The sequence below is a fragment of the Pseudoliparis swirei genome, chromosome 18, assembly GCF_029220125.1.
Source record: "Pseudoliparis swirei isolate HS2019 ecotype Mariana Trench chromosome 18, NWPU_hadal_v1, whole genome shotgun sequence".
In the NCBI taxonomy this organism is placed as follows: domain Eukaryota; kingdom Metazoa; phylum Chordata; class Actinopteri; order Perciformes; family Liparidae; genus Pseudoliparis; species Pseudoliparis swirei.
Genome location: NC_079405.1, coordinates 11,143,788 through 11,156,532, shown reverse-complemented (window position 1 = coordinate 11,156,532; position 12,745 = coordinate 11,143,788). Strand labels below are relative to the sequence as shown.

Here is a 12,745-nt window from a genome sequence, read left to right as displayed (position 1 = left end):
TGCTAGAATTGAAAAACTAGGACGAAGGCATCTTTATAAAAATGACGCTCGCAGAATGACCCCGTGGATTATGAATTGCTCCTTTTGTCGCCAGCTAATTACTGGGTAAGAAACGGTACCTTTCCCGTTCCCTTTCACCTGAAACTAGACAGCGGAGCGTGCATGATTATGACACCATCAGTTGACAGGAAGTATCCTCAGGTCACTTATAAGATAAATAGCAACCATGAAAAGAAATCGTAATCGCCTTTAGTTCGGGAAGATGGCATCATCAGGTGGTAGTATTTTTTAGCCACAGGAGCCTTATATTTCACATTTGGTTGGTTGCTAAGGCCAATTTTATCAGAAAACTGTAACAAATCAAAAAATTGGATACACAACTCTTGTTTTCACGATGGCTTCTTTCGCAACATTCATTTTGAGAAAGAGACTCTCGATTCTTTAAAAAAGAAAAAACAGCATGCCACTTTCCTCTCCTGTACGGCAGACATTTTATTAAAGGATTAGTTTGACATTTTAGGCATGTTCTAGCCGGGCATTAGAAGGGAAGATTAATAGCTCCCTGTGGATATCATTATCTTTGAACAGAACCCTATAACCATTTCAGTTTCAACACATTGCTAAGCTAAGCTAACTGTATGCTAGTGACAGTGTTCAAACAAATAAAAGGACAGATGTGAGTCCATCAATCTTCTTATCGAACTCTCAAGGTGAATAATTGTACTTAATAATTATACCAAGTCCCATATATGATCCGTCCTTTCTCGTCATGCAGAGGAATAGTGAGCAGAAGGAAAAAAACACACCTTTGATTTATTTAATTTGCCACTTAAAATAGTACATTGTCCATTTGTTGCTCTTTTTAATAGAAAACCCTTTTGTCCTCGAGGTACAGCAACCCACAAACCATTTAACTTTAATAATTGTGAAAAGAATCCCAATTCAATGAAGAGCAGATGTATCTGTTAAATTCTAAATTATGTGAAAGCACAGCCGGCCAAATTGATTTCCAGATGATGAGCAAGAGCAATAATTATTCTGGACAAAGCTCACCTTAAATAAGCATTGAAAAGAAGTAGTTTGCAGAATTTTGATCAAAAGCATAATAAAGAGAAAAACATATATGGGTATAATATTGACATCTTGACAGTTTAGACAGTTCCCTGGAATATTTATGACCACGCAGAAAAACTGAAACATGACTGAAAAGAAATCTGCTGTAAAATAAATGACTTTGGCATTTCTTTCTGTGTCGGTGAGGTTTTCCTTTTATAAAGGCAATTGCCCCTTTCCATGACCACACACTTACACATCTATCCAGTGGGTCTATTAAGCTGTTATGAATTAACAATCCTTCGTGTGTGTCCACTTTCTAGTGTAAACATGATGTGTATCTCTTCACTATCCAGAGTTATAAGGAATAGCAACACAATGTTCTTTCATAGAAACTGTCACTTATAATTTGTGAGAAATTTGAAAGACATAATAAGGGAAAGAACAGTTATGTAAGTCTTGTCTAAATATGATGGTTAGTTAAAGCCATTGATACAAATCAAAATACCTAGATACTCATTTTGTGCCTTAAGTCGTCTCAAGACATTTCAAGACATGGGTGATAGTGACTCAATGAATTAAAATGTGTGAACTTAACAGACAAACCTGCTCTGCTTAATTAAGGATTTCCAAAACAAATAAAATACAACAAAAGGAAATACTGGTGGAATTTAACTGGTAAAAAAACCTAATTCAAGGACCCCACGAGGCATCCGAGACAAATGTTCCCAAAGACGTCATTTCTGGATTTAGGCCTCGGCAGTTGTTGGAAGAACTCGCACAAACAGGGTTTTGGTGTCTAGAGATTTTACAGATGAATCTGCTGGCAGCTCTGAAAAACACAAAGAGACAAACAGTCACAAAGTATGTTTATCTCTATTTTGTCAGCTAAAAGTAGGTGTGGAAAGACATTTAAGCAATCACAAAAGATCACAGTCTTTTTTTTTTTTAAACCTATAAAGTTCTCAAGCTGCTCACATTGGGAGGTTAGTTTAGTTTATTCAAATGAGATGATTAAAAAAAAGAGGATCCAAGAGAACAATTTGGAAAGCTACTAAGGAATGTGCTGAAAAAGTGTCCATCCATAATACATTTCGTCATCACATCCAAATTGTGCCATTATATCATATCCACTAACTTACTGACCTGTTCATTTATGGATAAGATGACAACTCCAGCATTTATTTCATGTTAAATGTTGCATATGTTGCAGGCCAAAGAACTGAAGCCCATGTTGTCTAAATTAAGTGAAGGGGATATATAAATGACCTGACAGCATACACAGCCAAACAGTTACTGTCACTTGGTTGTTTTGCATGTGGGCACCAATTTGTAAAGATATATTTTATTCATGTATTTCTTTTGTTTAGGTCATGGATAACATGCTTGAGCAACTTCAACACTCACGGCTTTATTTGCTTTAGCTGATTTTAATGAACCGAGTTAATTTTTTCTGACCCAAAAATGCAAACAGTAATAAAAGACCTTGTCTCAAAACTACTTTTCCTCTCATTATCCTGTTAGAATCTAGTAAAAACCATCAATCAGATGTTCCTCTTGCTGTATATCTTAAATCTGTGTATTCGTCCTCTAAGTGGATGCTATAGTATGCACCATCTTGTCATCTTACCCTGGGAGAGGTCCTGGTCCAGGTAGAGTTTAACCCGTCTGCTGCGGAGCCCAAACACCTTGGCCGCCTCAGACAGCAGGCCTGAGTAGTGGAGCCCATTCTGACCCACTGGGTTCACCAGCAGGAGGGTGCCCACCTCTCCTGTCTGGCATTCTGGGGGAGAAAGGATGAGTGTTGAAGAGGAGTAAACCATGCAGACAGACTTCACTTCCTTTGCAAAGAAGACATGATTGCTTTGAAGTCCTGTAAAGGCAACAAGCCTGAGACAGGACACAGAGAGGGGTAATGATAGATCAACAAGAGGCGAAGAGAGAGACAGACAGATCAATCGGTAGATGTAGAGTCAGAGGGGCAAGGTGAACATGTTTAAGTGTGAATTACGTAAAGCCTTAAATTATGATACACTTCCATACAGTGAACACACAATGAGTGGAGTTGATTCCAGTGGTGCAAAATAACAAAGCACAGTTTCTATTTACTGTACAAATGTGTATTTTATACACAAAACATATCATCAACATTTCAAATATGATGTTTTAGAATAGTTTAAAACGCACAAAACTATAAAAAGTAGTTAAAAGAATGGTTTGACATTTTGGGAAAAACATGTACGCTTTGTATTCTTGACTGTATGGTAAATATGAAGCAACACCCAGAAGTTGGTTGTGTTTCAGCTCTATATAACGACAGCATGAAAACATAAGCTAGCTCTGCACAAAAGGAAAATAGTCTGGCTACCAGCACCCTTCTAAAACTCATTTATCAACTTGCTTAATCACTTTTTTTTCTTCATGAAACTAAGTGTTAAAATAACAATTTTGGTTTAATTGGGGATGGTGTGTTGGACATGCTCTTTTCAGCAATAGCCAGGCTAAAAATGTCAGCAGGATAAATTGTAAATTGTTGTTTTTCTTCTGCCCAGGGGATTTATTGGTTATAATTAAAAAGATGAATGGCAGCCTTATAACAGTGAGAAGGACTGAATTATCAGTTGTGCATGGCTATATGCACAGTATGCGAGTGTGTGTGTGTGTGTGTGTGTGTGTGTGTGTGTGTGTGTTTCTCACCAGCTGGTTGTGCGTTGCAGAGCACCAGGTTAACATAAGGGCACAGGAGGCCGTCTGTGGTCTGAGCTAAACCAGGAGAGGAAGAGCCTGAAGTCACCGACACCGTGGAGCCGCTCAAAGCCTGGAGGTCCATTTTACTGGTCAACTCTGGAAAGAACACACACAAGTTTAAAGAAAGAAGCTATACATGTCTCAACCGTGTCAATGATTCGCTGTATTTATATTTTTCTCAGGTTCCAAAACCAGTTCTCACCAGTTCCACCATTGAATACTCTGAGTTGGGAGTCCTTGGTTCGAAAGATGCTGCTGCACACTTTCTTCAGCGTGTCCAGGTTGAGTCTGTTGTCGCCTTTCGGGTTCTCCAACAGCACCACGCCCTCTAAACAACAGCAAGGGATACAGGATTATCAACATAGACAAACAGTTGACGGAGTAAAAATGCAAAAATAACCGAGTCAGGAGAAACTTCCATCGAGAGTTTAATTGTTACACAAATTCTTGTTCAATCTTGTCTGACTGGAAGAACAGACTTCCAATGGTCTACCTTGTTCCTTGTTGTTGACCGTCACCCTGATGTTCACATAGGTGCACGCTGGTCCATTTAAAAGAGCTTGAGGGGCCGAAGATCCCTTTACTATGGTCAACTCCAAGTCTGAACCCTTCAGCTGCAGGGGAAGAAAAAAAAGAGCATGGCAAAAAAATACTGACTTTTGGTGTTCTCGAAACTAAAAATCTAATTACGACTTATACCACAAATACATTCACAGTGGTGATATGGGAATCATGAGAGCATGTTTGAACAATATTCCTGCTTGCCCTGAGGTAATTTCATACCTGAGTCTTTTCTTCTATGATGACGCTGGCAGTCTTGGGGATGGGGAAGGGCAACAGTGGAGCCTTGGTGGTGGCCAGGATAAAGTCGGTGTGAGCCTGGATCACAGAGCCCAAGTACTGCCCCTCTGGCTGGCAGCGGTAGTACACAGTTATCTCATCTGATGGCACCAAATGACCCTGCGACAGGTACGTTAATTTCAATAAGTAAACAAATACAAAGTACAGTTTTTATTAGAAACTAAGAAAGTATGTTTGTTTTCGTAAATACAAATCAAAAGACCACAGGAACCATTAGTGAGTACTGCTTGAATAACAATGATGCATAATAATAGAAAAAGCTATTAAAAATGATTGCCAAATGCAAATAACAACAATTGAATTAGTAATTATCTTCAAAGCTTTTTCTCATCTATAAGTAAATGAAATCCGGAAGAAACAATTACCAGAAAGAAGGACGTAATAAGGGGGATGGGTGGAGGGGGGAATAAACACAATGGGAAGGCGGCCAAATGAAGAGGCGGTGGATTTTTTTTAAATAAGCAAAAAACAGACGGTGGAGAACCAAATAAAGAGAGGGGGGGACAAGAGGAGCTTTTTTATTAGATGAAAACCTGTCTCTTTTGGCATTGTGTGCCGACAGCTTCCTCTAACCTTGACAGTCAAACGCATTGATCTCATTCTAATCTTCAGTGTACAGCCCCTACACCTGTGTGCACAGCCCTACACACATGCAGTATATTGACTGTATAGTACACACACACACACACACACACAAGTATGTGGCTCAAGGGCAGAGGAATAGCGTTAGCTAGATACAAAAAGGCAGTCAATCAATGGAGGAAGGTTTATAGGCTTTTCCTGCCAAGTCAAGGTACTGACTCTACTCTGACTCTACAGTGTGAGAAAGTGTGTGTGTGTGTGTGTGTGTGTGTGTCAAGTCGTAGAGCAACATTTAATGCAACTTTGTCAGCGATCTAAAGTAATAGTCCAACAATAAAAGGAAACAATGACCTGTTTCTCAACCCTGCGTATGTTAACACACAAATACCCACGCAATCACTGATTAAGACATGCATGCACACCAACAGACTACAACCAAACATGTCAAAGAATTGTTCAAAATTAATTCCCATTGCAGGGGTGGAAAATTCCTAACAGATCTCAGTTTGAAATAACTGGAGGAATTTAGCCTGGCCGGGAGCCAGTGCACACCACCGCTATAGGGGGACGGAAAAACTGTTTGTTGCTTGTGAAAACAAGGGGTTGTTGGCTAATCCGTCTTTCCTCCCCAGACCACTTCAAAGCTCAAACATTAGAATCTGAAAGGGGCCAGACTGTAATTAAGCTTCCATTAAGCCTGCCTTATGATGGAGAAACTTCTAACTGTGACGCTACAGTGGAAAGATTTAAAAACGGCCCTGACACAATCAGCATTGCACATACAGAGGAACGAGGTCGCACTGGTTGATCAGGAGGGAAATATAATATAATACAGCAAATGTGTCAATGCTTGGTCTACGTTGACGGGCTGCAACCACCGATTATTTTCAATTCTTCAATCAATTCAGTTAATAAAATATCAGAAAAGAGTGACAAACAGCCACTGCTGAGGCTTGCCTAGGAAGGTTTCACACTGAGGAAAATGACCCTGAAGTATTACGTGGTATCCGTGAGAAGAGCGGGTCAAATTCTCTAAACGCTAAGGAAAAGTGATTCAATGCTTCCTTTATTATTTCCTTCAGCATGGGGTACATTAGTCCATTTTTTATGGATCACAAATATAATAAATATAAAACATCAATTCAATAGCATAATAGGAATTTAAAGGGAGTTAAAAAAAGAAAAAGAAAAAATTAAACGACTAGAATTCTTGGTCAAATTAATAATTAATTAATTTCAACTTCGTACACATATGATTCATCTTGTTTTCAATGTTGTCATCACATTAAACCAAAAAAACATTTATAATAATGATATAGACGTGTCGCAGTTGAGAATTGGTAAACCAAGATCGTTAAGTATTTTTGAGAAAGAAATCCCTTAAACGATAAATTGAAATTGTTGCTGATAACTTTTCAGCTAGAAGACCTTTACCTCGACTGTATATACACAGGAAGGAAGGAGTGTGTGCTTAGGATAAGGTCAGCATTAGGACAACTAAAGATCACTGACAACAACAGATGCTGAAAGAAAAATTAAGAAAAAGTCAAAGTAGTATAGACCAGTTTTGTTTTCCAATTCTAGAGAGCATATTGTGTTGCATAATTTTTTTTAAGGAGAGGATCAGAAACCGCTTGATTGGCCAGGCATGAGAACATATGCCAGGAATTTTACTCGGTTGTCATCATCCTTTGAAAATACCACACAGATCGTTGTGATATGTTGATACTCCCAACGTGCATGCTCCTAAATGCCTCTTGTATCCAGTACATTTTCTTTCTCCTGCTCAAGCCTCATGAATCATCACGTGTCATTGGTATGCATTTTGTCTTCCAGGACAACTGCTCAAATCGCCTCAGGAGCATGTCGTGCTCCCCCTGGCACAGAACTGTTTACATGTGTTGGCAAATTGTTTTTAATATGTTGTATTCTATTCATTAGACACTGGATTGTAAAATTCACTTGTAGTGTGTTATGTGTCATTCTAGTTTCCAGAGCTAGCAGAACTCCTGAAATAATTGTCCCACCTTCTTGCGTAGTTTCTGAATGCGGTTGATGACCTCTCGGGCAACGCCTTCATCCATCATGGACTGGTCCGGGCTGACGTCCAACAGCACTAGAACCTAAAGGACAACAGGAGGTGTTTTAAGCAATGTGGCCAATTTTATTTAAAATAACAGGTGAGTGACTCAACAAAAGCAAACAGAAAACGAATATGAGAGAAAGAACAGAGAAACAGACGAGAGGTGCAGAGTCAGAGCGAGCGAGCGAGAGTAACAGAGAGAACTAAAAGCCAGCTCAGTAAACTGGTATTAAGGTGCAGCCGTGTGGTGTGTATACGGTTGGAGGAGCACTGATTAGAGAGGGCCTGTGGGAAACGCAGACATGCCGGGTTCCACTTAGCCGTGAAATTATTTCATATATCACACTCGCAGTGAGGACGAATAAATGCATTTACAGTATATGGGAGCTCGGTGCATGAGCAGCCACGCAGAGGCTTCTTTTTGTGTCAGGTTACATGACACTGTTCAGCTCAATCTAATAGTAATGTGGTAGTAAGGAGGGGGGGGGGGGGTAATACTGTATGTGTGTGTGTATTTCTATACATTATCGTGTGTGTTAAAAAGTGACTCAAATTATTTATAACCATTTGTGTGCTACAAGGACATGAATGATTTATCAACTTTGGAAAATGTTTAAGAGATTGACGTTCATTCACAATATTAAACCAACTAAAGTAACTAAGAACTATACACATCTATATCTATATTCATTCCAACAAAAAAAAGAGAACAGCCTCACATTATTTGGGGTCAAAATGATTCTCTTTTTTGGCCAACTATGGCTGAAAGACAAATCCTTCCGACATGAAACTGATCACAACAAGGACTGTGGATTATCGTGAGTAATCAGGTAATGATTTATGGAAAAAGACATTGCTGGTGAGTATTTCAAATGTGAACCACAAGCCAAGTGCAATAAAGTCTCAATATACTGACTTACATATATCTTTAAAACTAGCACCAGATTGATAAATCAAGAGGAAATATTAATATGCATATTTATGTTTGATTTTGGGATTGAAGCAGGGAAGCCATGTTCCTCTACTTTCTTCTTCAATTTGTTAATTTCAAAACCTACCTGTGAATCAGAGTGTGCTTCGTACTGTGCTGCTGAGCCAGAGCTCTGGTCGAAGGTGTATATGAGTCTGAGGTCCTCCTCGTGAAGCTCATGGCCGTCCACCTCGATGGATCCTAAACATTAACAACAACAATAGGGAGATGTTTAGAGCCAGTTATGGCATTGAACCGAAAAATAAACTCTGTTAAATGGCAAAAAACATCCATTAAGTCACAGAACAGCGTATGAATTGTACGTACACGTTATTATACCGTTCATGCGGAACTCAACACCAGTGGAACCCGACTGTTTCTCAGCATCGTCGGACCACAAATCTCAACGACCAGAAATTATACAGCCCACACAAAACTCACCAGGTGCTGAGAGAAAATTTGTCAAACCATACTTAAAATACATTCATTAAAACTATTTGCGACCACAAACAATACGATGTTCCTCTTGTGTTGGGATATTTTTGGCAACGATCATCTCGGACAAAACGGTTTGAGACCGCAGAGACAATCATGAAAAATGTTCTGGTACATTGTCAGTTGGATGTCAAGTGACATGAAATGAAGACAATAAAACAGTTTTACGACATAATAATTAAACTATATAATAATAATAGTAACATAAAAACTCAACTGGACAAGTAAAACGTACTGATTTTCAGATGGTTTCCTATAAAAATCTAAAATGCCACCACTTTAAATAATGGAAAATGGATAATTTAAGCAGATAAAAATCTGTTTCTGCATTTGAAAATGATCTATATTGATGCCCATTAACCCTTGTGTTGCCTTAGGGTCATTTTGACCCGAATCAATATTACACCCTCCCCCCGCCTTAGGATTAATTTGACCCCATTCAATGTTTAATGTCGGTGTTCTTTCGGTAGTCAACAAACAAACATAAAGTGCCTCACACTTAAACTTGGAAAACAATATTAATTCTAATAATTTTCTGGAGGTTTTAATTGCTGGTGTCAAATTGAACCCAAAGGGTAAAATATGTTAGTAAATATAAAGGTAACAGGAGGGTGTAATATTGATTCGGGTCAAAATGACCCTAAGGCAACACAAGGGTTAAATTAAATTGATACTGACAACATACTTTAATGCAAATCAGATGATCAACAATTAGGTCCGGGCTATTCTCCTAATTAAATTTGAATACGGTGCCAACTGATTGTGTGAAATTAGTATTTATTTCGGTGTTCCGTCTCATATAGAGGGGTCTAGAAATGGTTTCAACTGCACTTAATCAGACTGAGTAAAGTGCTCTCCCAACCTGCATGCACGCCGGGGCTTTGTTTTTTATTAGCATGGGTCTGGACCAGTATTTGCGAGCATTTTCAGATTCAATACATTGAAGTCTTCCTGGCCAAATCCACACAAGATCTGAGCTATTAAACAATACAACAAACCCATTCTAGTCAGGTTTATCTCTCCATTTTGCTCGTGGCAGCAATTATCCCCGTCTGTTCTGACTAAATACCGTGACAGGGTTGTCCTCTCCTCTTCACTTCTCCAAACCCAGAGGCTGGGTGAAACAGTCACTCCCTTTCTCTCTAATCCTAGATTTCAATGCTTTGATTTCTGGCATCCCTCCCTCCTTCTCCACTCTTTTCCACCGTCTCTACCCCATCAAAAATAATGGGATCAAAAGCTGCAGGTAAGGAATATTGAGTAACACAAGCAAAGGTCATGAACGCACATCAGTTTCTCGCCAAATTGCTACCGTTCTAGTCTAAAAAGGTTTTTCTGAGTCACGGATTCTCAAGTAGAATTAGCTCAAGAGGACTTTCAACTTAGTGTTAGCTTCTTCATATATACAGGACTCTCTCAGAAAATTAGAATATTGTGATGAAGTTCTTTATTTTCTGTAATGCAATTAAAAAAACAAAAATGTCATGCATTCTGGATTCATTACAAATCAACTGAAATATTGCAAGCCTTTTATTCTTTTAATATTGCTGATTATGGCTTACAGCTTAAGAAAACTCAAATATCCTATCTCTAAATATTAGAATATCATGAAAAAGTATACTAGTAGGGTATTAAACAAATCACTTGAATTGTCTAATTAACTCGAAACACCTGCAAGGGTTTCCTGAGCCTTGACAAACACTCAGCTGTTATAAATCTTTTTTAACTTGGTCTGAGGAAATATTAAAATTTTATGAGATAGGATTTTAGAGTTTTCTTAAGCTGTAAGCCATAATCAGCAATATTAAAAGAATAAAAGGCTTGCAATATTTCAGTTGATTTGTAATGAATCCAGAATGCATGACATTTTTGTTTTTTTAATTGCATTACAGAAAATAAAGAACTTTATCACAATATTCTAATTTTCTGAGACAGTCCTGTAGATTATTTATATGACGTACCACACGTCTGCTAACTGAACTATTCCTTTTAACAGAAATAGTTGAAACATTATAGAGTTTAGCAGTGTAAAAGCAGGTTTTGTAATCTTAAAAACGTCCCATCTTGCCTTTAATCACAAGTCAGTGAAACGTTACTTGGCTCCTTTGCACACAATCATCTGTGTGTTTCCTCTCCATCATTTTTCCACCATCCTCTCTAACATCTAACTCTTTCCTTCCATCGCCCATCCTCCTTCTTTCCTTCCAATTGGCTTCACTTCAAACATCCAAGTGATTGGAAATGTTAAGTTCCCACAGCCCAGCTGACCTCCACTGCTTCCTTCCCCGGAGACTCTGGGGGCTCTCCTCGTCTCTCTATAATTGGAGAGACAAGATACCTTGCACTGCTTTGATCCGTACTCCAGCTCTGATTATAGTTTTAGAAGGGTAAGGGTTTACATTCTGAGGATAAACTGCCCGTCTGTCTGTATTTGACTTCACTGCGAGGATTCACAGTTGAGTATTTAGAGGAAAACAAATAAATAGATAAATATATATGACTTCAACACAATTTGTACAATTGTGTAAAATATTAACACTAACCTGCTGTTCATCACTAATTATGATTGGGTAAACAAACAATTGAATACTGATGTAATCTGTGGTGTGTGTCATTGGCAGAGGAAACACTTTGTCAAAGAAATCCATTCACACGTGAATGCAAACATGAAAACTTCATTCATTTAGAGATTTTCCTTTGAGTGTGATTCATAAGTCCACAAACAGACAGCCGCGCACACACAGAGCAATACCTTTCTTCCGGAAGGCCTCGAGCTGTTCGCTGGTGAGCTCCTTGATAGAAGCAGTGATGGCTTTGAAGGCCCCCTTCAGTCTCTTGCCCAGCACCATGTGGTCTGGCTCGGCTCTCAGGCGGATACCATACTTGTCCTTGTCTGTTGATAGTGTCAACTGCCGCACATTGAGCTCCTGCAAGATAACAACAACAAAACAAGACACTTATGAAGGTAATGTTACTGCCTTGTCGCTTCCCAAATACTAGTTACTAGGGTTATTACTGTCGATAAAAACAAACATGGAGATGAATAAAAATATTGAAACAAATAAACTAAAATTGACGGGTAATGTGGACTGCAAAAATAACAAAACCCGTTGTGTTTTCATTAAATGCTGGTAAATCATGAAAAGAGAAAATGAAGAAAGCGCTCCAGGCAACAACGCAAATGTGAAATAACCCGGCTGCATTTTTTTAGTTTAACCTTTAAATCTCATCATGCACCCAATATTTGTCCAATCAATCCAAAAGCATTGGAATATTAAAAATAAATCTCATTGATGAAGTTACAAGGACTGCATTCATTAAACTGCCAATGCACATTAAAAATGTACTAAAACTCAACTTAATAGAAAACTCAATTTTAAATAATTATTTAATAATTTAAAATACCTCAGGCATGTACTGTAAAGAGCAAATCAATAATTGATTACTGTAGAGTCATGCACTTAAAGAGTAAGTCAGCCATATAATCAGCCAGTAAGTCAGTCAGTACACCATTCCTCCTATACACTCAATACTTCTACATTTCAATCTTGAATCTAAATGAGATAGGAATCTGTGATCCGGTTATATCTGGTGTAGCAAAAGAGATACTAAGTGTAGCTATGCACAGCTTCTTTCAGTCAAGCACACAAGAAAGTTGGACTTCGCTCGAACATATCTGAGCACAAATAGGCTGCTCTAGTGGTGTGGGGCTGAAAATAGCTCCTGGAACTTCTGTTTTGAGCTTAGCTTAGTTTGTGAAAACAGAAAAATCACCTCTCTTATCTTGAGGACATATATGGCTTTGTTTGTGTGTGATGTGGGGGCATTACAATATATTAATTGTATATCTTAAGCTCGGCAACAAGCTTGTCAGCGAAGAAAAGCAGTTAAAAGCTACAACCATCAACAGCCATATCAATGGATACGAAGTGTATCCAGCTATGCACATCTTC

At 38.5% G+C, this 12,745-nt stretch overlaps 1 protein-coding gene across 1 annotated transcript in view; it reads right to left on the bottom strand.

Moving 5' to 3' along the window:
• Positions 1-464: 464 nt before the first annotated feature.
• Positions 465-12,745, bottom strand: part of iars1 (isoleucyl-tRNA synthetase 1) — a 47,777-nt gene continuing 35,496 nt past the window's right edge. Inside the window, exons 26-34 of the mRNA XM_056438101.1 lie at positions 11,545-11,719; positions 8,386-8,498; positions 7,272-7,367; positions 4,585-4,761; positions 4,295-4,415; positions 4,004-4,129; positions 3,751-3,897; positions 2,684-2,836; positions 465-1,885 (exon numbers count right to left, since the gene is read on the bottom strand). Of these exons, the coding sequence (XP_056294076.1) occupies positions 1,803-1,885; positions 2,684-2,836; positions 3,751-3,897; positions 4,004-4,129; positions 4,295-4,415; positions 4,585-4,761; positions 7,272-7,367; positions 8,386-8,498; positions 11,545-11,719 (1,191 nt within the window). The 3' untranslated portion in view covers positions 465-1,802. The remainder of the gene's footprint in view (positions 1,886-2,683; positions 2,837-3,750; positions 3,898-4,003; positions 4,130-4,294; positions 4,416-4,584; positions 4,762-7,271; positions 7,368-8,385; positions 8,499-11,544; positions 11,720-12,745) is intronic.